We start from the raw sequence: 26,286 nt of genomic DNA, 5'->3' as shown, positions 1-26,286 counted from the left end.
TTATTTGTTGGTGCACCACTCAGCGATCGTGTCGTTTAATCATTAAGGCCATTAACATGAACAGCATGCCGCCTTACGGAACAGGTAGCGCAGTTTTTCGAGGTGTGGCGCCTTTTTTCCGGCGCATTTAGCGATTTCGCCGGGTGCTGTAGTTTTCCTCCAACTGTCTATCGTGTAGCGTATAACGGTGCACCGTTAACGCACTGCCACATAGACGCCCGCTAACTGATCCATTAGATCCGAGCTACCGGCGAGGATAAGCACATCCTGTTTAGAGGCTAAGAGACTGATTGGGGTTTTCTGCCGCGCTCAAATTGCTCGCTGTTTTACCACCGGCGGTATATGCAGCTAAGCCTCGGTAGAGCTGGCCTCTGCTTACGGGTTATTGCCGGGATGACGGTAATTGGTTTGAGTGGCGGAGGCCTGGCCGGCTCGGCACAGTCTTGCACGGCTGATGAGACGATAGCGTAGTGGAACGTCCGTGACTAAGGAAAGGGTTCCCACTATGGGAAAATAGCCTTTTATGTACCGTAACGGCAGTGAGATGGAAGGAACAGTGACTGAAGTAACAGCAACCGTGAATACGGGTTGAAACTCATTGATTTTCCAGTGAGCCTGCACACGGTCCAAATACCATTTTTCAGTGTTGAAATCAACACCATAATAGTCGATGCCACCTAAGTAGGTGCTGGAGATGACGGCAGCAGACTCTCGGCCTCAGACTCAGAAGGTCACGTTGTGAGACTGAGCTCTTTAATCTGTAGCACATGGCGGATGATACACTTCACGTGGATGCTTGCTCGTAACTAGACCGGACCTCCGGTGGGTGCCCGAACGGTCGCCCAGCAGGAGGTCATCCAAGGACTTCTCCAGCGCCTGAGGCAGACTCAACGGGATGATGACGGCACTGTGTTTAGTGTAAGCTGTTAATGCTGTTGTTCAATTTGCCATGCCCGCTGAGCCGAGTGGTTTTGTGCCCAAATCGCCCCAGGGTGCATCTATAATACCGATGGCTTAGCAGGTGCTCGCTAGCCGAGAAGTGGGACTCTGTCGCCGTTAAGCTGTCGATGCGCGATTAAAGGGGAGTGGCAGTCGTCGCGGTGGTTTTTAGCGTGCTGCTGCCGTCGCGTTGGGTAGCTGTGCCGCCTGTGAGTCCCGTCTTGGTCCCCTGATCGTCCAGACGATTCGTCACCGCGCTATGCTTTCCGTGTCGGTCTTGCGAGTCGAACCGCCTTCACGCTTATAGATCGGCCGCTGTCGTTACATCGAGCCTTTCTACCCTCCGCCGCTGCGGCTTACAGTGTGGCTGGTGCTGCCTATGCTATGCCTAAAGCCTATGCCTATGCCTATGCTGCCCTTTCATCACTGCCTCCTAGCAATATCTATGTAAGTGGGGGAACTGACAAGATGAGTTTCGTTTATTATGGCCGAGTAAGGAGAGTACGCTTTTCATGATGTGCGTCATGAGCTCACATGTCTTATCCCTCCCTTTTCCCTCGGGCTGCTATTCCCGTTCCTCTCGACTCTTTCACCAAATATTGCCCGCTAACTCTCTGTACGGTCGGCGCCCGACCAAACTTCGGGCGTCGCCGCGGCAAATTCTCGGCATTCTGGCCACTCGCTGCCTAGACAAACTCCCGAACTCGCCGGAGCTACGGCCACTCGGATGCCGCTTGGGTGCCACAGCTGGCTCACGGGCCGGTTCCTGCGCATCGGCAGAGGTCACCGGGGACGGCAGCGACGACGTTCCGACGCGCGCTGTCACAACTCACATTCGTGGCCGACTGCAGGCTGGAGTCGGCCCAGAATCTGGCACAGTTCTGGGGTGTGAAGGCGCGCGCTCGCGAGGGACTGTGCGCTGGGCCCAGGTCTTGTTTGCCTTGCAGGTTCGGGTCTGCAGGCACGTGGTCTAGTACGCCACTGGGGTGGTCGGGCAGACTTTTAATGTTCCGCATATTTCAATGTATTTATACGTACTGGCATAATCTAGGCTGTTTTCACAACGCAAGTGCATGCGGTTCATACATTATCTCCGATTTATTCAGAGTGATCGAGAGCTTACCCTACCTCAATCTCAGTGCCTACCTTATTTCTTTTCTGTTACGGTGCCAGATTTTTGTCATAGCTTGTGAAGATAACTCCTCTCAATGTCAAGACGCAGTGTTACACCCTTTAGTTCGTCTCTAGTCGGTCCGCTATGACCTTTTGCCGGTTCAAACGAGCCTCCGCCGACCCGGACCCGACGAGGTGCGCTCCAAACTCCCAGTTACCAACGCTAGAGCCCGGCGACCCAGCTCCATTCTCCATAGCAACCAGGCCGAAGGCAGTGGAGCGGAGCGTCGGCGAAAATGCTGTGACGTCACGTTCTGGGAAATTGCCCGATGAAGATCGAGGACGTCTGGTACTTAAGAATCTACGACGTCACACCAATCAAACGCAGTGGCTATGACGTCAGATCATGAAATGGAGTGGGCCCGGCCATAGTAAGTGACCGGGCGGCCGCCGTCGCTAGCGGCAGCTGTGCCCCGCCCAGCCCCGCGTCGGCGTTCAGGATCCTCTGGCAGTGCTCACTGGTCAGCAATCGACAATGCGGTCCGGCCAGCAAAGCACCGATGGGCTCGCACGCCAATGTCAGTGTCAACATAGACCAGGAAACAGGACGGGTCATGGTCAGAGGCCACGGGAACTAGGTTGACTAGGTCATTAGGTCGATATGAAGTTAGCCAGTAGTCATTAGGTACTCATCAGAGTTTAGGAGCTAGAGTTTTCCTTCCTGAGCTGGGTGATGATTAATGCTTCATTCGCCGAGAGATATTCCATTTTAATATAGGCGTCATCTCGACCCTTTTTTCTTTTAACACAGAAATAGCATTTCATCATGTTAACCTCCACTCCCCTTCTTATGCTGGAAAATTTCCTGAACTTTCCTTCCAGTCTTGGGGCAATTATAATAGATCTTCGCGACTATACCACCAGAGCCACCTCCCGAACCTCGCACGACGTGTTGTGTCCGCCTGTGTCGGCCCAACACTCGTCTCCGGGGGCGGTGCGCGGCCCTCTGCCCTGAATTATTCACACCGGCGGAGGTCACAGATGAATGGCGCTCCGCGATGGTCCGAGGGTGCGCCGCACTACATTCGTGCTGCCGAGGGAGGCACGAGACACGCTGAGGGTGGGACGGAAACACCCAGCAGCTGGACCCACTGAGAACTCTGCTGAGCCGTTTGAGGCACGTCGCTGGCGGTCGCGAGCAGACCTGTCAAAGACTGTTTTGAGATCTGCTCGAAAAACAATCTGCCGAGGTATAGAACCTGAGACTTGCCAATTCCAGTTGTCCTGAGACATGCCAATGCTGCATGTCCTGAGACGTGCCGACAACTGCCTTGAGACCTGCCCAGATCAGTCCTCAGACCTTCCGAAAGCTGTCCTGAGACCTTCAGAGGGCTGACCTGACACATTTTGGAGGCCTGTCGCTGAGAGCTATCAGAGGTCTGCCTGTGTCGCTGTTGGTGACATTAGCCGTTTTCACGACGGGCTATCCGGCGAGTGCACCTGATTTGACCAAATCTGCACCTAATCTCTTTTACAGCAAATATCTTCATTTTATGAATTTATTTCAGTTTTTAATCGATGATGCTCTCTGATAATACGACAAAGCAGGCATATAAGCAATGAGTGTAACCCTAGCTGATAGCTACTAAGAGACACACTGAACCTGATTTGACCAAATCTGCACCTGATCTGCACCAGATGTGCACCAAATGTGTACCAGATGGCCGTCGTGAAAACGGCTATTACCTTTCTGGGCGTGATAAGAGAGCTCTTATGTGAGCGCTGACACCGCCAGACGCAGAAAGACACGACGACTGATCACAATTCTACCACTGGGCCGTTTTATCGTCGGCAAATAAACAGGAGCTATTAAACTTGTAGAGTGTTTGAACGGTAAACAATTCTGGCAAACGATATTACGAGCAATAAGTCCAACTCTCCAAAACTTGTTTATGTATCTTGATGGTCAGTCGACATTTTGAACGCGGTCTCCTTCATCACACGTAAGAAATATCAAATACTTTTCGCCAACTTAAACGGCTGTTTAGCCGCAGCTTGAACAAAGTTCCAGTTTGCTGATAGTCCTCTGCAAAGTCATTCTTTCCGCGCGTGTTTACCATACCATGTGAATTGAGGAGTGTTCGGCTCCAAGTTCCCGTCGAGTTATGTCGCTGGTTTTGTTCTCTGCCGCCTAGAAAAGGTCAGACGGATTAAAAAGGTGTTCGGTGCCCATACCGCTCTTGGTTGAGTCCTTGCAATGCTGAGAAGCGTCGACCGCAATTTTGAATTTGTTATCATTCAAACAAAACACTGTATCTCCGACGGAGTATAGTGAAACAGCCATGTGACTAGTTGATCCGTTCAATGCATGTTAGTGCGTCAAATGACTCCACTTCTGTAGGTCCTTACTCGCGGAGTTTTCTGAGCGCTCTCTGTGAGCCCATAGTTCCCAGTCGATGTTCGGCTGGTCTGAGTGGTCCTGGCCGTTGGTCAGCTCAGAGAAGGGCGATAAAAGACGTGAGCGGCGAAATACGGGCGTGCCAGCTGCGGTTCGGAACGCCGGAATCGCCGCTGCGGGATGCTAGTGGCGCAGGGGTCACAGGGTCAGTTCGGGCGGTCACCCACCCCAGAGCGGGTCAGGGTCAGTGGAAGGGCGACCTTCCAGCAAGGTCATTGGACAATTAGTCCCGGTACTAGTGAGCCATAATGACATTATTACCAGTCCCAGTCAGGCTCAATTGAGAGAACAGTCCCGGGACCCGATGTAAGGCCAGCATATCTATCCCAGTTCCATGGGGTGATGGAAGAGCCGATGTTGCATCGATCCGTGATCTTGCAGAACAGGGCAAGGACGGGAACTGTGAACACTGAGGACGGACCAGAGCATGGGCACGGCTCGGAACTAGAGGCATGAGCTGGGGACGGACCGGAGCTGGACGCTCTGAGCTGGGGACGGACCGGCCGGTGATGGAGCTGCAGTGTTTTGGAGCTGCGGCTCGGAGCTGGAGGCCGGCCGGCGCCGGGGTCGTTCGGAGCTGGGGCCGGGCCGGCCGGCCGGCGGTGGAGCGGGTGCCGCGGATTACCGTCTGCCGCTGGCGGCTGGCCGTTAATCCGTGTCGTTAATCCGCGCCGGGCCGACCGAGCTGCTGCTGCCGCCGCGCCGCCGCGCTGTGCTGTGCCCGTCCGCCGGCCTCGGCTCGTTGTCGATCGCGCCGGCCGCCACTGCTAATGGAGGAAAAGAATGCCAGCAGCGGCGGCGGCGGCTCTGTGCGGCCACTCCCTGCGGTGGCCGCGCCGCGGCTCCGTGCTGCTCGGGTGTCGTGTGCGGCACACGACGTGCAGCGCGCCAAAAAGGCTGCCGCTCCGCCGACGCCGCCTTGTCCGAGGCCGGCCCTTAGAACATGTGTCGACGGCAGCCGCCCTCTGGTCCCCGCGGCGGCGCGTCATGTCAAACACACGGACATCGGAAAGCCGGACACGGCAAATCCGGATGATGGATGTAGCTGCGATACTTTTGTACAACAATTGGCGTAGTTTTGTGAGGTAGCGGAACGCTTCTTTGGTGCTCCGCCTTCATTGTTATCAGTTGTACATATTTGTGCGATGGATTGGTGATCATAACTGTGAAATGAAATTACACGACAGCACCAATATTTATTCCCTCTTCTTTCACTCGTGCTAGTGTAACTTATTAGCGCTGATATGGATGATAACGCATTGCGTGGTGAATAGCTGTTCCCAGAGTTTTTATCTGTTCCCAGCATATGCCGAACTCACTGCCCGAAGAAGTCGAGCCGACGTGGGTCCGCATAATCATCCATTCATTTCTGCTTGTGTCCGGAATAATTCAGTTCCATTGCACGCGTGGTCCAATCAGCAGCGTGTGGTGGAGGGCAAGGCTCAGTGGTGTCAAGACGTCTACTGATGCGCTGATCGACATCATATGACGTGCCCCGAGGACTAGTGCGCTCGTCGACGCGCTGTGGCCCGCCTGGTCTCCGTGATTCTGACAGCCGGCCGCGCGCCGTGACAGCGGAGCGATGCTGTTAGGGTGTGGTCGCCGGAGGTCTGACCGACAGGCTGGCAGGGCTCGCCGCGCCGGCTGCCAACCGGCCGTCCAGCGACGGTGGAGTCTCAATCAAACCGCCGCCCGAGGGTTATCTAGGTCAGGGGCCGACCGACCGCCGTCCCATGGGCCGGACGTCCGACGGGCTACTAGCCCGTCGGACGGCTGTGCTGGACGGATGTGTAGGCTGTGCTAGTAGGCTGTGCTGGACGGATGTGTAGGTACTATTCGACGGTAGCGATGCCGTCTCCGTGTTACGGCGCAGACACGGGTGGGCGGCCGCCGCGCCGCTGCCCGTCTCAGAGTTCCCGGACTCTGGTCGGCATTTACGTCGGCATTTACCATTGGGCAGTTACATACTGCCTCCGTCGGAACTGTGCTCGGAATATTGGATGGCTTTGTGCCCGGCTAGTAAAGCCGACGAGCTGTTACCGATTCATGGCGAATTGCCGACCGAGTACAGGATCCCGTTTCCGATCACAGAGGCCACTCATATTGGACGGACGCTTGTCCTGCAGCTCCCGGGAAACGCCAATTCACCAGCTCAAACGTATCGAGCCTCGGCTGCACTTTGAGCCGCGTCGCTCGACCGAATAGTGGACGCAATCGGGGCGCCAGCTTTCGCGGTACGGTGAGCGGCAATCGGTGAATGAATGTATTCACTGTCTGGTGCATGCAATGCACGTGTCTGATTGAGTCGGCACTCACATTGCTGCTGCCAACCCACGGACCCAGTCAAGTGTTTTGCTTTGATACTCCGCTTCCGATAGAGTTGATAGCCTACTCGCATATGCGCTGAGAGCTGAAGCACCTGCCCTAAGCCCCTAAAACCCTAACACACCTATACTTCGAAGTCCGGGATACATAGTTTATTTAATGTTATTGTGAGGCTTATTGTGCTGCCCGAATTGCATTTTGTGGTTCATATCCAACGATGAATAGCGTGCCTGATGGCTTTCCTGTGGTCGAAGCATCCCCAGAGGCCCAAACTTTTAACGCTGCCGCTGAAAGGTTGCAGTTTAAATATAGGAGATGGAGAGCACCCCGGGGCCATTGGCTGATGGTGTGTTATCGGGCCGCTGCTTCCGGTCCGTCTCCTGACCTGTGTGTGCTTATGTTGTGTTGCAGAGGAGCCGGCTAGGTCAGATGGTGGTGCGACACCAGCCAGTACGGGTGAGTTAGCGCGGTCGGAGGTCCGACCTCAGTCAACGGGTGATCACTTTGTGGGGTCGTTAAAATAAGCCGACTATGGGCTGCATATAATGGTATTTTGTATTGTTATTTTTTAAATAATGCAATTTACTATTCAAGTTTATTTCATTTTGTTCTTATTTCTGGGCAAGAGTTGAACGGATAGCTGCAATAAAACTTAGTGATTTCGTTGGTATTCAGCAGCAAAGCGTTATTCCATTGGAGTCATGCTCTTGCTGAAGTTGTAGGCAAGCGGCGTATATTTTGCCCCTCTCCTGTGATGCATTGCTACCGTTTAGTGTATGTGACGGTTTATTATCCCGCGCCCCACTGTGGTCTGCGTATAACACGCCCTACTGGGGGGGGGGGGGCTCTCCATAGACCCCCCCCCTCCTAACTCCGAAACTACTGGGCCGATCGTCAAAATTCAAACGGTGTCTGATAGCCCCGGAAAAACTGTCGAACGAAACCTAATTTCCTTGACCTCGAGGTCACCGATGACGTCACAGGTCAGGTCAAAGTAAAAATTATTAGCATTTTGGCTTGTTCACATTTTGGGCTCTGGCCGCCGTCTTACAAGTCAGATCAGGCTCATTTTTGGTTTCAACACTCGTGAACAGATGCTCTAGATACCTTGAGGGTACCAAACTTGTCCTTTGATTTTCAGGTCAGGGTCAGGTCATCACAGGTCACGGAAATATTATATCATGCGTCGGTCACGTGACACATGTTTTATGGTCTATTTAGGCCATAGATTTCGAATTTGATGTCGTCTGTGTCATTAGAGGTCATTTTGAGTCGAATTTAGCTTAGGTCAGGTCACTTTCAGGTCAAAAAAGGTCAAATTTTGAAGTCAAAATTTTTCAACAGAAAAGGTGTCTATTGGATGCAGTTTGAGCTCAGGAACACGATGGTGCTATTTATATTGGTGTACGATGTCAAATACCTACGTACTGAAAAATTGATTTGAAAAATTAATAATTATGAATTCTTTGCAATAATGCGTATAACTTGGCCATTTTTGAAGATATTTTGCTAAAACTTGCTAGAGTTCTAGAGTTAGTCATAAGCATGCGTTCTGTCACATATATTCCGGTTTTTTCGAAAAGTCAAAAACTTTTTGAAAAAAATATAAAAACATAAATTTTGAATATTATTATTTTAAAAAAATCAAAATTTTCAAAAATTTTAAAATCCGAGATAGCAGTTTGATAGCGCAGTCAATTCTTCGTCCTTTCATGCAAAGAAATTGGATCTAGGTTAAAAACTGAGCTCCTGGGAGCGATTGCCGTGGTTCAATGTTTTGCGTCCAAATCGGCCGAACATGACGTCACTCTGACGTCATTTCCGGCCGACCTATGGTAGCTACGAAGTTCAAATTTTGACACAAGGTATCAAATTGATGCAGCCGAAGGTACTGAAAGTTTGGCGCCGATACGTCAAGTGGTTTGGAAGTTATTGCAGAAAAACTCGAGGGGGGCTATGAATAGCCCCCCCCCCCCAGTGGGGCGCGGGTTATATGACAGTATCTGTTTCTCCCCCGTTTGTCAGGTACTGCTGTGGTTCAGTCGATCCGACAGCCGCAGCAAGGCACTGTGTCGCGCCTGCACGCGTCTCCAGCTCAACTATGACGCCGTGTACAGCCAGGAGCGTGCCATGGAGCTGTTCAGTGCCAATAGTCCGCAACTGGTCATCATCGACCAGCGCAACAGCAAGCCCGTCACCGGCGCGCCCGCCCTGTGAGTTTCAACAGCCTTGCTGGGCCGCTGCTCAGTGCTCACTGGTACCGGGGAGCTCACTAGACACGGATCAACTGGGGGGTCAGACGGTCACTAGTCACTGGGGGTCATTACAGGTCACCGGTTACACTGAAAACAAATCGACACAGTGAGGCATGTTCTGTACTGGTAACACATCAGTCCATGTGTTAATCGCACCCAAAACACAATAAGGCTGAGTATTTTCACGCTTCGCGGGACCTTCGACACGTTTGATAACACATAAACAGAATAATGACACAATTTTATCGTGCCAAGCACGCTGGACGAATGTAATGCATCAGTGTATCGAAATCATGTGTTGTCGGATACGGTAGACGTGTACCCTTGCACAAATACACCGTGCCATCCACCAGTGAGCGACCTCTGAACCTTAACTTCAGATGGGGATAATAGAGTGCGTTTTTCGAGCACCGACTTTTACCCTCGCCCGTAAACGGTGTTTTGCCACCTTCGCCCATGCAGGGGGGGGTTGGTGCGACCCCCCTGGCGTTTGAAAACGGAGCGTCGTAGAGCTTAGCGAAAAAGACCAACGGATTGCTCTTAACGAGATCTCGCGATTGGTGGTATATTTTTGGTCCTAGGTCAACATTTGACCTACTTATGACCGGTCAAAGGTCAAATTTTCGGAAAAATCTAACTTTTTTCAGATTTCCGCGCCGATTGCGGCAAAACGGTAAGAGATATCGACTTGAAACCTTCCCTATCGTGATCCTTGATCAATTCTCTATCGTTTGGTGTGTATTTCGATGTCATAACTCTAAAAATGATGCGTTGGGAGCATCGGAAGTCTGCAAGGTCATTTGTGCATTGAGTCACGTCAGGCGTGTGACGTCACTGACCTGACCCTGACCCAAAATGAACTACAAGAAACAACCGACGATGCCTGAAATGGATAGCAAATTCGAAATCAGGGCATCAAAATACCCCGAAAAGGCATACAAGTGCAAAAAGTCATTACAGGTCAACCGAGGTCACTGACCTTACCTTGACCTTTAGTAACCTTCAAAATGTCAACAGACATTGTGCCTATGTCAAATCAGCTAGTTGTGATTTTAAAACAATCCATCAGTAACCCGGTTTACATAGCATATTTGACGAGGCTCTAGCTCGTTAATTTGGCGATAATTTCGATGCAGTGGTCTTCAAATATTTAGAGGGGATCATTTTGTAAATTGTTCAGCACCATTGGCATCTTTTGCAACATCACGGACGGAGATATAAGCTTGGAACAAACCCTATGTAAACGCGTCTAGTGTGTCAGGTCAGTCGGCATTTATACCAATGTGAAGCAATCTCCAATTTAGCGTAAATCTGGCCGGAGGTTGTTCCCTTTATGACGTCATAACTCCTTGACCTGACATGACCTTGACAAAAAAAACAAAAGTTGCGCAAAGGATGCCCCAAAGGGTACTGAAAATTTGAGCAGGCTATCTGAAACGGTTCGGCGTGTAGCTAAGAAAAACCTCAGGGGGGTTGCACCACCCCCCCCCCCCCTACATGGGCGAGGGTTAAGCTGGGTGTAGTAAACAAATGCGCAGAAATGTCTATTCCCAAGCGGGGACCGAGCCGCCACACGCCTCCCACTCCGGCCGACTGGCCCCGGCTCGCCGGCGCCGTGCTCACCGGCCAGCGGCCCTGAACTCGAGCCGTCGGTCAGCTCTAGTTGCCGGCGCCGGCCGACAGCCACAGCTGTGGGCCACGGCCTGTGCCAGTTCTATCATACACATGCATAACATATAGCATACAATACTAACTACAGCCCCTCCTGATCCTCAAGGATCACTAACGCTAGTATCTGCATGGGGCGTACCCAGTTCTTCATACTGAAGGCGATCAGGTGGCCGCCGCGAGCGGTCACTGCGTCGGACCTCACTCTCACTCACCGTCTCTCCCTCTACCCCCACATCAGGTGATGAACCCTCTCCCCCATCGGCTAACAGTGGCAAATTGACATATTCCACCACGTCATCGGGCGGCGAGCCAGGCGAAGTTGCCTCAGACATCAGGACAGGTACGCAAAACATCACCACATGACCGGAGGTCCCTGACATGCCACGGTACCCCGTCGACTTCCACACCTGTGGTGATACCGTGGCGGTGACAGCACCGCGTCCAGACTGTTCCGTGCACCGTGACCCGGGCTTCCTGACCCACACGGCGTCCCCAACTCGGTACGACGCGGGCTCGCGTGATAGATCGTCTCGGTCCTCCTCACCGGTTCCACCAGGTGGGCGCACTCGGTCACGCACGGGGTACACATACACTGCGCTCGCAGGTGATGATGACGCCGATACACCATCGCGAGGCGTCACATTATATAAATGAACGGCCTCAGACACGGAGCACTGTTTACGAGCAGCGATGACCTTCACCGAACGGTGGTTTCGCTCCACGATAGAGTTTCCACTCGGTCGGTGAACGGCCCTGAATCGGAGCTGTACGCCCCATCCTGCCGCGAACACAGAGAACTCTCTGCTGCGGAACGCGGTGTCATTGTCTGCCAGAAGTTCGACTGGGGCACCGCGCTCACAAAATATCTCCTCCAGCTGCTCCGTCACACTGGCCGAGTCCGTTCGGCGCAGTGGGCGCCACACACAAAACCGCGACGGACCACAGTCAATGATTGACAAGTACGACCGGTTTCGGTAGTGCGTAATGTCTATGGCGAGTCTGGTCCAGGTTTCCTTCACCCCCAGTTCCCCGCCACGCCACTTGACGGGTGCCGGGTCCACTGACCGACACACGTCACAGTCTGACACCACCTTTTGCACCTGGCTCCGCGTGATACTCGGCGATATGTCACGACGGGCAAAGTACAGAGTTCGCCGAATACCGGGGTGTCCAGCTTTGGCATGAACCTCGCTGATGGCCGACGACTCGCGCGTGCCGACAGTGTCCTCCACAACACCCGCATCAGCCCCGTGAGCGTCATCTTCTCCCGCATCAGTCACTGGCCCGACCACCGCAGCGGCGACCGCGGGCTCGCCTACACTCGGGTCGTCTCCGCGTACCCACTCGACCGGCACCCGCGTCAGGCAGTCCGCTTTGTTGTGGGCGGTCGGCACCAGGGTCACTGACAGGTCGATGCCGAACTCGTCCACCAGCTGCTTCACCATGTCGATGCGCCGCCTGATCATCTCACCGTGGGCCTTGGTCTTCAGACGGGAGCGCCCGCTCAGAGCGTCGCTTATCCATCTGTGCACGGTAGCAGAGTCAGTCCTGAGGTCCAGTCGACGCATTTCCCAGGCGATGGCGAGATTGATGCCCCGCACGGCGGCGTCCAGCTCCGCCATGTTGATGTGCGCTGTCTCGTCACGTCGGAGCCAGCAGCCGTCCTCGATTGGGTCTCCAGTCGGCGTCTCCAGCACCACTCCGGCCGCTATCGAGCTGGCATCCGTCCACACCACCGCGTGATCGCCTTCAACATGCCACCGTCCGTGAGCCGGGTCGTCGCGGGCCAGCCTACTGGCCACATAGTCAATCTGCTGACGCAGGGTGGCATCGTCTGTTGGCTGGTCCCAACTGTTCGTCACCGCGTTAGCCCGCCGCTTTAACCAGGCGGCGGCGGGCCGAAGCCAGCCGCACACGGGCAGGTGTGCCACCAGGCGACCACACCAGGCGAAGACGCTCCGCCGCGTCAGCGTGACAGGTGGTGGCCCTACGACGTTGTCACGCGCCCAGCGCAGCACTCCACCCACCGCCCGCACGTGCAAACCAAGCAGGCGTGCACCGGCAGCCGCTCGCTCCGGCGGCTTGCACTCTAGCCCGTACTGAGCGAAGTGGGCCACCACACGTTCAGCGCTGACGATGTCCTCATTCACACACAAGTCGTCCATGTACGGCAGCACCGCACTCTCCATCGCCGGGTCCTGCTGTAGCACGGCGCGCACTACAGCCTTCATGATAAGTGGGGCCACATTCAAACCAAATCCGACCCTAGAGAGTGCATACCGCTGACCGTTCACCATCACAGTCTGGAACGGCCACAGGCTCTGCTCCGTCCTCAGCTGAAGATATGCTCTCTTCAGGTCGACGATAGCGACATTGGTGCCGTGCCGCCGCCATTTCCTGAGGGTGGCGGCACACACGTCCGCATCGGCGGTGTGGGGCACCACATGACTGTTGAGCTCTCGATAATCCAAGACGGGTCGCACTTTGGTCTTGTTTTTCTGCTGAACAGCCATGAGCGGGATCAGTCCTCGCGGTGGTCCGTACAAATCCTCATCATACGGCACCAACCATTCGTTTTCAATCCAGGACTGAAGTTCAGCGTCGAACTCTTCCTTAGCGTCCTCCGGTACGGAATACTCCGCTACGCCGTTGCCGAGGCACTCTGGTGCCGCACCGTCACGCCATTTCCAGGCTACAGTCCACGCTCGAGCCACAGGATCGAACTGAGCCCCGAAATCCGACGCCTCCACAGTCAGCTGGTCACACAGCCGACTCACCGCACCACAAAACCTCACCTCTCGCTGCGACCCGATCAGCACACCACCTAGTGCTGATATTCCACTGACACCAATCACCATCTCCGCGCCAAGCGGCTTCTCTCTCATTACCAGTACGTCGACCACCGCGGCCTGACCCGAGGCCGTTTCCACAGCCACCTTTCCAACTCCGTCACAGTAGAAAGGATCCCCACTCATCGATGTTACCCGGACTCGCTCCTTCCGCCAGTCGCTGCAGTACGGTGCGAACACCAGGTTCTCCGTACAGCCGCTGTCCACTATCGCCCTGCATTCCCTGCCTGCCACTCGCAGCTGCGCCATCGGCAGAACCTCTGCTACTGCCGCCCTGGAGAGGACGCCGGCGCTGATGCGGCCTCTCCCGCGCTGTTTCCCGGCTGCTGACGCTGAGGGCAGCCAACGGAGATGTGGCCGATCGCTCGGCAGATCCAGCATCGGCGTGGTCCACGCACCGCCGTTGACGGCTGCACGTCAGCCGACCGATCTTCACGCCGCCCCGGCCCAGGCGCCACCGGCCGCCGGCTCCTTTCCTCTGCCGCCCAGCTCCACCCCTCTGTCCGAGGAGCTCGCGCCGCCGCTGCCAGCGGACCAGCCGCCGCCGCCGCCGCCACCTGAGCTGCTGCCACCGGAGCCGCCGCCGGCCGTTGGTCGCTCAGCACTGAGCGGGCCCGAGCGAGTACATCCTCCAGGCTGAGGCCCTCAGCCCTGGATCCAGCGCGGATAGCTTGTCTGGTGCTGTCGGGTAGTCCAGAGACAAATGCGCATATGAGCGCCTTGTCTGGCACACCCCCGAAAAGCACCGCTAGCCGCCGTAGATCAGAGAGGAACACATCCGGTGATTCGCCGGTCCGCAGGCGTCGGCAGCAGAAGGCGTCATACGCAGCGAAGCTGTCCATGGCGAACGCCGCATACAGCGTCTCTTGCACTTCCACCAGCGAGCCGCGGCTGGCTGCCGGCATCTGTGACCATACGGTGAATGCCCCGCCTGCCAGCCGCAGCGGTACCACAGACATGAGCGAGACACCACGCAGTTCACAGAGGAGCCTCGCACGCTCCCACCACTCCACCACGTCAGTCGTGCCGTCATATTCAGGCACCAATCGAGTGTCAAACGGTTGGTTCGGTAGCCCTGCGCTGCTGGTCACTGGCACAGACACCGTCCCTGGTCCATGGTCCGGGCCGCTCCTCTCCGCGTTATCACCCGTCACTGACATGGTCACGCGTCTTAAAGGTCAAAGCCGAAATAGCTTGTAGTAAACAAATGCGCAGAAATGTCTATTCCCAAGCGGGGACCGAGCCGCCACACGCCTCCCACTCCGGCCGACTGGCCCCGGCTCGCCGGCGCCGTGCTCACCGGCCAGCGGCCCTGAACTCGAGCCGTCGGTCAGCTCTAGTTGCCGGCGCCGGCCGACAGCCACAGCTGTGGGCCACGGCCTGTGCCAGTTCTATCATACACATGCATAACATATAGCATACAATACTAACTACACTGGGTTTTTGTAAAAATTTGCCAAAGTGTTTTGAGAAAGGTCAAAATGCATAATACAGCCGAGGGAGTCGATACATGATAAATTGTCTAGAGCAATAAGCGCTGATTACATCAAGTGCAAGCTGAAGCATAGCTTATTAACGTCTGCTTGGAGGAAGAAACTCCTCGGTCTATATAGGATATATTTGAAAAATCGGTGGCCGTAAATCTATCCCGGCTGTCTGGACAACTGTATTGTACAGTAGTCCTCCAATTTGGGGCATCGTCACTTGGTGCTTTGATTGAGCCGTCCACGTGACGCGTTCACCCTTCGGCTCTGAAGTGGCCGACCGGGCCACTTCACTCGTGTATGGGTCGGCGGCCTCGTATGGGTCGGCCGGCCGCGTGCTCAGCCCTGACCGCGCCCTGACCGTATGGGTCGGCCGGCCGGGTGCTTAGCCCTGACCGCACCCGAGCGCCCGATTCCACTCGGGGCCCGGCTTTGGCAGTCAGCCTGTCCAGCCAAAGCCAAAGTCCCTTCAACTGCGCCCCGGTAACAAACTACATAATCACCACGTGTTTCCTTCTTTCACTTGCGATTTGTGTTAAATTTAGAAACACATTTACCTTGTATTCTGCAGATGTATTAACACAAGCCTTATGTGTTGAAGACACAATGATATTGTGTTTTAGGACACAACACGACTGGGTTAACACATTTGTAAATTGACACGTCTGCGACGGGTCAAAAAATGCATGATGCAGGGTACACAAGAAAGCCTAGTTAACACGCTCTGCCTGTGCGTTTTTAGTCGGTTTTTTTTTGTGTCATTTTGTTTTCAGTGTACGGTTTACGGTCGCCTCGGTCACTGATCACTTAGGCTACCCAGGTCACTGGTCAAGGGTCATTGTGGGTTACAAGTCATAGCTTATTATGGTCACCTAGGCTACTGGTTTCTTGGTTCACCGAGGTATTGCTGGTCGCAACATCCAGGATGTGACTGCTTGTTACATAACTGGCGAAGGTTCCATCACAACATGGCTGCTATTCAACAAGGCGTCTTTGCAAAAACTATGCACGATACACCGTGAATGACACTGACAGCGTTTGACAATAACCTGGGTCTTCCTCACGGTTGAACTACCTCACTATAACCGCCAGCTCCTTCATTTCGCCTGCATCAGTTCAGGATCTCACCAGCCGACCAGCGGCTGTGCTCGTTGCTATCCGGAGCTGCCAGGTCCGGCGGTGGGGGGAGTGGGGCACGTGCGTGACTGGTGCCGCGCCCGTGCCGCGGAACCGTCACCGCAAACGACCGGTACACACGAGCCGCCCTCCTCCCCCCCCCCCCCCGTGCCGTCCCCTACCGACCAGTGAACATAAACACGGCACCTGTGGAGGGCTGTGGCGTGGAAATCCGAGAATTGTATTGAAAGATTTGAGCGCCGGCGATGAAGGAGAGAGAATCTGATTTGAGCATGGGCACTTATGACATGTTTGTCTTGGGTAGATCAAAGTGTCGGAAACAATTCTGAGCATAGCGGTACTGTAAGAGAGGTTCCGCCACTAGCGGAGGCACCGACTGGTCGGTCGGCCTCGGTGCCGAGATGGACGACCCGGTCGTGACTGTGACAAGTCTCGCGCCGCACTCGGCCACCGATGACGTCACGTGTCGCGCGTCATTACCTCGTGACAGGGCGCGTCGCACGGCCGGCCGCCGCTCGTTTGGCCTGCCCTGGCCGCGTCGGCGCCCCCCATATATCATCGGGCCGACACCGTTATCACCCGGGCTCGCCCCGCGGCACGGTGCATCTGATGTGGTGGACCCATCGCGCCCCCAGCAGTGGCGAGTGTTCTCCTGTCCGGAGGAAACAGAATGCATGGGCTTTGCGTTAGACCTCGAGGCAGTGCGCACTTTTCATCCATGACTTCAAAAGCAGCATGGCCTTGACTATTACAGCAGCTACCGTCGGCAGGCACTCTCCTTTTCTAAGCGTCCGCCATCACTGCTTGGGTAGTTGAAAAGTGCCCGGTCACCATACGTTATTCAGCGGCTGCCGGGCTGCTCGCTGAGCCATTGATTTCGGAGGGGCTGGTGGCGTTCTCAGCGGGTCGGCCCGGTGAGAATGGTCCAGGAGCGGACGGACGGTGACCGAGCGGCTGTCGGAGCTCAGAGGCGAGCTGTCGGCCCGTCGCACCCGGCCCGCCGCCATCCGGCTCCGTTTTCCGACGGCGAGAGAAAAGGTGTCGGACGCGTGGGTGGCCGGCCTCCGGGTCCGGGAGAGTCTGTGGGAACCACCCCGTGGGCGCCGGATATAGTTAGCGACCATTCTTCCTCCGGGTCACCTGCGTCCGGTGATCGGCAGCGGTGAGACGACCCGGTCGACGACTACTCTTAAATTAGCCGATTTTATGTGATAATTTACCATACTCGTAATGCGAAGACAGACTTTTCTCGGTCATCTTTTGTGGTGCTATAATTATGTATTGCATTTATTTTCTGCATGAAGTTCGTTAGTTGTATCCCATTGCTTGAGACTGGACGGTAATTTTACGGTTAACCTACCGTTTATGATGTCACTCCTATGTTGCCTTATCGCTACGAGTGCTGCAGGAGGACTGGCGTGCTCAAATCTCAGCCTAATCAAACTGCAATGTGAGATGAATTCTGCCTTTTAACACGGCAAGTTATGACTTCTTGAGCGCCGCTGCTAAAACGCTCTGAGTTACAAGTACGGCATCATCACGTACGTAAGGCACTCGGTAAGATTGGGCTGGCTTGGAGAGCCAGAAGATAAATTACTCTTGCCGGCCTGCGAGCGTGGTCGGGCAGTCTCGGGCCCTGGCTATTAGCTCGTGTTCTGTGTCTGGTGAGTGTGTGAGAGACTGTGTTCTTCGAGTAGGTCCGTAGGTAGTGTTGAAAGGGAAAGGAAGATAAACGGAAAGAGAGAGAGGAGAGAGAGAGAGAGAGAGAGAGAGAGAGGGAGGAGAGAGAGGAAGAGAGAGAGGAGAGGAGAGGAGAGAGAGAGGAGAGAGAGAGATAGAGGAAGAGAGAGAGGGGAGAGAGAAGGAGGGAGAGAGAGGGAGAGAGAAGAGGGGGGAAGGAGCAGGAAGAGAAGAGAGAGGAGAGGGAGAAGAGAGAGGAGAGAGGAGGAGAGAGAGAGTGAGAGGAGGAGAGAGAGAGAGGAGAGGAGAGAGGAGAGGGAGGGGAGAGAGAGAAGAGGAGAGGGAGGAGAGAGAGGGAGGAGAGAGGAAGAGAGGAGAGGGAGGGAGGGAAAGAAAGAGGGAGAGGAGAAGAGAGAAAGAAAGAAAGTGATCGAGAGAAAGAGAGAGAAGGAGAGTGAGAGAGAGTGAGAGAGAGAGGAGAAAGAGAGAGAGAGAGAGAGAGAGAGAGAGGAGAGAGAGAGAGAGAGAGAGAAAACGTAACGTAAGACAGAGATGGAGAGAGATGAAAAGTGAGACACATAGAAACAAAGTCGTAGAGAGGAAGAGGACAGAGATAACAAGAGTGAGGGAAGGAGATAAGAGAGAGAGGGGGAAACAGAAATAGAGGAAGAGAACAAGAGAGCAAGATGGCGAGAAATGGCCGCGCGGTCGATCGTGCGCGATGGTGTCGGCCGGCCGGTCGCAGCTCCCACGGCTCCGAGTTCGGCTCTTCTAGCACCGTCACGACCGCGCATTGTTGGAGGCTCTAATCGGACGCACGGCTGGTCATGCGGGAACTATGCGGCCTGTGATGTCAGCAGCGGGAGAGTGAGGACGATGGCGAGGTGGCGATCGTAAGCCCTTGGTCACACCGTGCCGGGCGGTGCTTCTGACCGGACATTCCGCATCTTAGACACTCCAATCCTCGCGAAAATGATGTCCATCGCACTCCGAGATCGACACAGCCTTGTTTCGGTGTTTTTTTTTCAATCACACACACACAAACACATGCTAATAGCCTATCGAACGCCACGCTTTCCGCAATATACCTATCTTTAGTACTGCAGGTAAGCGATTCGTGTGCGAATCTGTGCTCGTCCTTCTTCGTGCGTATCACTGCTCGTGTATGCCTTTATGGCTGTATTGTGTGCGCTGCTCTATGGTCTATCGGCCCACTCACGCCTCCTTTCCTTTCAGACAGCTGCGGACCAGCAACCCTAGCTGCTGTGCGGTCATGGTGGCGCTCGTCAGCAAAAGGTGGGTGACGTCAGCGTGACGGCAGCCTGACGTCATTCGTGACGTCAGCGTCGCGTCGGTGTCGTCGGTGTGCTCACACAGTGTCCGTCCATCAATATTAGCCGGCTGGACAGAAACACGTGTCCGACGGGCCGGCAGCGATGTGGTGTGTCCGTGATATCGGAATGGGAGCTTTGCTGCAGCTGCCAAACATTGTGTTTGATTGATCGCGGTAAAGCTTCAGTGAACGCGGGTGTTTTTCCGTTTAATTGCCTACCGCCGTAACTGCCAGTTTGCTCGCGGTTGGTGATTACTGCTTCCATGGTTACAATTTACTGGTCTGGGCTGGATAAAACTGCATGTGCCCAAGGGGCTAAAGCCCATGGGAAGAGGGGGTATTGAGCGCCGTTCAGTCTATTCAGAACTCTCAGCCTCTGGGACGCTCCCAGCCGCTTCGCTTTGCCGTCGCCCGGACCAAACTGCTCTGACGCTACCGCCGCTGCGGACCAACTTTTCTCGGTCACAATCAGCCGAGAGGCATGTGTGACCGAGATTAGGAATGTTCCTCTCTGTGCTGAAAGCTCTTTTTGTGTCTGCAACACAGCCTCAGCTATTTTGGCCGCAGAGCGCTGGTACGTCGCCCGGACGACGCGCGACGGTCGTGCTGGGAAACCCGTCGCGTAAATTTCGACGGCACCACAGGGTGTGCCCTGGTCGTGCCTGGCACACCGTGGGATCCGTTATCCGGCGGACACGCGTGTCCTCCAGATGGACACCACGAGACATCGGGGTGGCGGTCCCGGACGTTTATATTGGAACGCACATAGAGATATGGAGGCAAAGATATTTAGAGGTGTCGTCAAATGTATCATATCACGGACATAATAGGCTGTAGCTATCAGCTGATTAACTTATGATGGATGTTTTGCGCCCCTTACTGCCTAGCTTGTGTAGTTTTTTTTTTACACGATTTTCTTATCCTTCATATTCGTTTTATTTGCCGTCGAAAAAAAACTTTCGGAAAGGCGTTTGGAGCTTCCCACACCGGGGACCTTGGATCTTGACTGTATCCCGTCCACCACTACAAATAACTGTCAGCGGTCTCCAATGATGTCGGACGGTCCAGGTTTTTCCAAGGGCGCCCATGATGCCATTTCACCCGATCGTGTCTTTATATTACTAATAATGATGGACTCAGCCTTATAACGAATGTCACCCGCCCAAATTATGAGATGTAATACACGATAACAGCTTCTTCAACACACCGCTAATTGTTTTTTACCAGCAGGCAAGGTAAAAACCGTTAAATTGTAACTACATGTTTTAAGAATGCTTTCGTTTTCCGTGCTTGAATGTGCAAAGATAAGGGTGACTCTGCATCGTGCCTAGGCGTGATGCCGGCGGCACTGACGGTATCTCAGTCACTTTCCTAACGCGGCGCTGTACCGTTTCAGCTTCCTCTCGAAGGACGGCGCGGCGACTTCCATCCTACAGAAGGGCTTCAACCGGGTGAGTCGCTATATACTCCTAGCGCAGCTTCCACTGCTGCCAGTGTGCTTTTGTGTTTGAGTCTGTGTGCTTTGCTTGTTTTCTCTAGAAGCGAACACGTTTGGAATCGTGTCTCACCCGGGGCATTGTAAACCGATGAGTCAGAGTTGTAGTTTTAACACGTTCACAGTTTAGAGACTTATCCTCGGGTCAGTCATCCGCTGTTCCGGGCTTGTTGAGCCACAAAACCCACTGACGAAACCGTCTAAGCTCGGGGCACTTAGCTAGCACTAAGCAATGCGGCGTGGAAGTGTTCGTGTATTTGCCCGCTCTGGTTTACAACGTATTGCAATTAACGCCAACTGGCAGTAATCCGGCCAAAGCTCGGCCTATTTGTCCGGCCTTTGGATTTAGGGCGTGAGCACGTGCGCTGCAGAGAACTTTGCCGAAAACATCTTAGTTCGTGAACAGGAGCTGGAAAACTTTTTAATGAATTTCTCTGATGTATTCTGCGGGAAAGTAGTTTTGGTTTTGCCAAGGAAAGACTTTTTATTCAGTACTTTCGCCGTTTCACCTATTGCAACAGTTGTTGTCACTTGCCTGTAACAAAGTTTGGAAAAGGTCCAGTCGCTCACTGCTTATGTGTTTGCCTTATTAAACACTTTCACTGTTTTCTTTTTCTGCATTGTTGCTGACATGCCATCAACTTGTTGCTGACATGCCATCAACTTATCAGGCAAATGCGAAGGAATTTTTGCTCTGCTATCTTATTCATTCCTTTCCTCTAGAAGTTTATCTATACCGTTTGTTCTTTTTGGCACGGATTTGTCTTGAAATAGTTTCTTGTGCAATGTGCATAAACACATGACACTTTTGTCTCTCAAGCCATTGTACCTATTACTATTTTAAATATTTAATTACTTAGCGTTGTATAACCACTTTCCCAACATAACAACATGCAACGACGACCACAAGATCGTTCTCAGCAACGTTTTGATTCAGCAGTGTGCTCTAAAACTTCTTATGGGCATGACGGTAATTGCTGGAAGTTAATCGGTACCTTTATCCGAACTGCTTGCACTTAGCAACGCCATTGCATGTGACAACACTCCTTTTCGACTGTTCGGTGACTTCAGTTTTAGGTTTGATATTTTAATGGCGGACAGGGTCTAGGTCTATACCCGCTGGTATAATTCTATCTGTTTGATATGCTTGCTCGGCATTTAGTTATGTCCAAGGACTCCAGGGAATCACTTTCTCCTATTAATTCCTGAAGATTTCCGACTTAATTTTCCATGGCTTGGGACAATTTTCCATGACTTCCGATCGGACTAAACACTTCGATTACTGAACTGATTCCGGACCAGAATGGTTGCGTTTTCGTAAGTAATTTTTCCGCCGGCATGTTTTGACATTTACCTAAATTCTTCCGCTTCTGTCCAGCTCCATTTCGGCATCAATTCCCGTCTCCACTATACCGTCTCCTTCTCGTCTCCGTCCCGTCCCGTCTGCCCCTTCTCCGCCTCGTCTCATCCCGGCTCCACTCCGTCTCCGTCCCGTCTCCGTCCCGTCTCCGTCCCGTCTCCGTCCCTTCCCTTCCCGTCTCCCTCCCGTCTCCACCCCGTCTTTATATCTCTTCTTCGTCCCGTCCCGTCTCCGTCTCGTTGGGTATATACCTGTAAGTAATCTTCCCTGTAGGATTGCTTATGATAGGAACAAGATCGAACAGGATTGGAACAGGATATCTCAGTAAGATCGTTTAGAATCGGAGCAGTATCGCTCGGGATAGGAGCAGGATCGGAGCAATATTGCGCGGCAGGATCCCTCCGATTCGTTCAGCATCCCTTCAGATCGTTCAGGATCTCTCCGGATCGTCCAGGATCTCTCGGGATCGCTCAGGACCGCTGAGGACCGGCCGGCGGCCACCCGATGGCCTCGCTGCCGGTGCCGCGCCTGTTACGTGCCGCGGTCGGGAGCCGTAACTCGCCAACATGTTCGGCCGGCCGCCGCAACCTGTTGGCTTACGGTGGCCGACCGGTGTGCCGCACCTCTGACACGGTGGGGGGGCCGCACGACCGACACGATCTACACGTGGGAAACCGCTCGGCTCGATGCTCTCTCACTGCACCGCGGGCCGTGGGCTCCTCTTCCTGACTGTGCTCAACGGTCGAGTGAGGATCGAGGTTCGCGGGACGAAGGCGGTGGTATAGGTATTATATGGGTAGCTTGTTTTGCGTTTACAAATGGCAATGGAGCTTATTTGGCACGCGTTGATTAGGTAGCATTCCCGTCTGGAGCTCTTACTAAGTGGAAGTAATCGTGTAAATTCAATGAGTAGGTATAAGTACCTAGGTCTGTAAGAAATATCTGGCTGCAGCACAGTTCAGTAAGTAGATCTAGTGTTGGCTTTATGTGGTTATCTTATTATCCTTCGCCGATTTGTACAATGCATTGTAACGCCATAGTATTTTGGGGAAATCGTTTAACATAGGACACATATACCGTCGATTCGGACGAAACCATTTGTGAGCACAGCGAATCTACCGGAAATGAACCACACACTGTGCCTCGGCGCGTAATAGAACGCTTCCGTATATCCCTGCTCGCCATGTAGCCCCCCAGTGCCGGAGCTCACATTGAGCCGCCCGCGGTCCGGGTCGACTCCTGGAGCTGATTGAACTGCGACAGAAACCTTCCCGGGAGCGGGCAGAGTGCGAGAGCGGCAGGCAGAGGGCCGTCCCTGCAGGTGAGCCGAGCGGCCGCCGGCGCGGCGTAAAGGGCACATTAGCCATGGTGCGGCGGCTCCAAGAGAGCCCAGCGCGTATTGATTCGACGGCGGCGGCTCGGGCGGCCAACTGCTCGCCGGGCGCTGGCCGACGGAGCTGAGTGGCCGCCGACCGACCGGCCGAGCGGCACCCCGCCCCGTCCGACCCGGCCCCCGGGTGCGGTCCACCGATCATACACAGCCCCCGCGGGACAAACATCACCCGCTGACAGGATCATGTGCAACAGCGGATGATGACGGACGCGCCCGGCCGGCAAACGCGCCGTGAGATTACTCATCTTGGCGCAGCGTGACTCGTAATCGCCGCGCCGTATATACCAGCAAGCCTCGGAGTAGCCCAATATTAGATGAGGAGAGCACCTTATATTAACTGCTGTGATTAATTTGGTGGCTCATAATGTACACCATTGGAGGGTAAGCTGGCAGGGAAGCAGCTGCCGCTGGCGGTGGGAAGGCACCATCAGGCGACCGTCGGTTCACGGAGAGGTCATAGGTCGCGGTTAGGCTGGTGTGGGCACGTGAGGCTTCGCTCCGCCCTCAGCAGTGTGCTCTTTGCGAGCGCGTCTGGTCGCTCGTGCTGCCGTCTAGCAGTAAGGGAGCGGGGGGGGGGAGAGGCTGTTGCGGATCGCTCGGCCCTCTCCTTGACCAATCACACCACCACTCTGTAGGCCCACTCTCTGCGTCTGTCTGGTGTGTTCCGGTGGACGTCAGGCTGACCCAGTCTCGCCAATAGCTGTCAGCGCCGCCGCCGCCGGCCGACCGTCGACACAATCGCGCCGTGACGTCACTCGGAGCCTGCCGGCGCCGTCCGCAGACCACTAATTAAACGTCCAGTTTACTAACTATGTCCCGACCGAGTTTACGAACTATGTTCCGGCCGAGTTTACGAACTACACTGTAAAAAAAGTTTACCAACTAGTTAGTTATCCGGCCACTTTTCACTAACCATAGGCGTGTAAGCAAAACACGCATTTCATGACTAAGTGTGTTTTCAATTACACGCAAAAGGTTGAATAGCGTGTTTTGAAACACACCTCCTAGTTTTCGAATATTTGCCAGGTTACTAAGATAAGCCGTGTAAGCGTGTTTATTGACTATCATCGGTGTGTTTTGTTAATAACTACAGACGTGTTAGGTAACACATGTGTTTGTCACACGGCCACTTTTCACTAGCTATATGCGTGTACGCAAAACACACATATTGCGTGTTAGCTAACTAAGCTGTGCGTGTTAATAAACTAAATGCATTTTTGGGAACAGGCGTGTAACTTAACTAATGTGCGTGTTAGTCACCTCTTTTCACAGTCGCCCCCCCCCAAAAAAAAAACGAATCGAATTAAACTCATCAAACATGTTTATTCAAAACTGCATTCAAGCTCCTTTCAGCAAGCTTACAACTGCATACAGTAATATTTCTCTTATTGTACTAAAAATGAACCTAAAAAAGTAATCTTCTGTAGGAAACTGCCGAGCGGCAAAGGCGCTCCGTTCTAAAGTTACGTTCTAAGCTATATATAGCCTGCAGGAATCCGCACCAGCCATGACACCATACAGGCTCCAAATACCTATTATGAAAACATTGAGAATGCTTCATTTCTGTCGATATGGGTACACTAAATTGCAACAAAAGGGCAAAAATTCCCTGACCGAACAATGGTGGCTCATGTGACTACAAACATTTTATTTGACAACATGGGTACAGTGACAGGAATTGCATAAAACAGCACCTCACCGCGTTCACTGGTTGAGTGCCCAACCAAAAATTAGGTACATTTAATTTCTTGTTCAAAGCTTAATGCGGTTTTAGTGTGCAACATGCTCATTGTTCAGTCCGTCATATGTACTTACAGACGTCAATTGACAGTCAACAAATGAACGGTGTCTCCAACCTGAGACCCTCTAAAGCCTGGTTGGAGGTTCAATTGAAAAGAGAATGAGTGACATAGGTACATAAACCACACTAAAACGCCAGCAATATCTGCACTGATCTTTCCCATAATCACTCACCATACCAGTAAGGATGAAAGCCATGTCCAACAATCCATATCATTTCACTGTTTGACTTCTTATTATTCTTATTCTTAACACCACAGCAGCTCCTTATATACTGCACACACGCAACACTTACACTTTGCATACGCCACCCTTCACAACGCACACGTCCTCTCCCTTCTCTGACTTGGCACAGACTGAACATGGCGGGCGCAGAGGGGCGCACAAAATGGCGAACTTTTTCAATTAACTAAGGTCTTTGTAATGCTACAACAAAAAGGGTAGTAAGAAAACTAAGATTGTAAGTTACAACATGCGTTTGATTTGTTAATTAACACGTTACTCAGAAAAAAGGCAAAGAAAGCATAAACAAACATGTTTGTCAAATAACACGGCATGGTTTGCACGGATAATATTTGTCGGCTTACAATGATGTTAGCTTTTCTGCTTGGATGAAATGGATGTGGTGTAAGGTTGCAAACATATGTGTTATCTGACCCGTTTTTTGCAACAACGTGTGTTTTTATACTAGATTTTGCTTGAAGAATTAACTAACTGGTTTGTTAGCATTTTTACAGTGTATGCCCGGCGGTCGGTGTTCTGGGAGATAGCGACAGCGCTGGCGGTGGGTGGTATCGTGTTGTGAGGGTCTGTCCGCGTCGAGTGTTGGCCAGGCGAACAGCAGGTGGCCGTCTCTGGTAACTCCGTCCCCTTCTATGTCTGATCCCTCCCCGTCGGCATTGATAATAAGTCCCGTGCTATATGCTAAAGCCACATGTATCTAGCGGTAGCTCCCCGTCAGGACTGATGGTAGGTGGTGGCCCCCGTGTTTTAG

General features: G+C 53.4%; 1 protein-coding gene across 1 annotated transcript in view; it reads left to right on the top strand.

Moving 5' to 3' along the window:
* Positions 1 to 26,286, top strand: part of LOC122390152 (high affinity cAMP-specific and IBMX-insensitive 3',5'-cyclic phosphodiesterase 8A-like) — a 75,956-nt gene that overhangs the window by 32,562 nt on the left and 17,108 nt on the right. Inside the window, exons 3-6 of the mRNA XM_043382834.1 lie at positions 7,247 to 7,291; positions 8,861 to 9,048; positions 19,148 to 19,207; positions 20,641 to 20,695. Coding sequence (XP_043238769.1) covers positions 7,247 to 7,291; positions 8,861 to 9,048; positions 19,148 to 19,207; positions 20,641 to 20,695 — 348 coding nt within the window. The remainder of the gene's footprint in view (positions 1 to 7,246; positions 7,292 to 8,860; positions 9,049 to 19,147; positions 19,208 to 20,640; positions 20,696 to 26,286) is intronic.

This window comes from Amphibalanus amphitrite, unplaced genomic scaffold (genome assembly GCF_019059575.1).
Source record: "Amphibalanus amphitrite isolate SeventyFive unplaced genomic scaffold, NRLGWU_Aamphi_draft 000384F_arrow, whole genome shotgun sequence".
Lineage (NCBI taxonomy): Eukaryota > Metazoa > Arthropoda > Thecostraca > Balanomorpha > Balanidae > Amphibalanus > Amphibalanus amphitrite.
The sequence above is the reverse complement of the archived record's forward strand: the minus strand, read 5'-3'. Positions and strand labels throughout refer to the sequence as shown.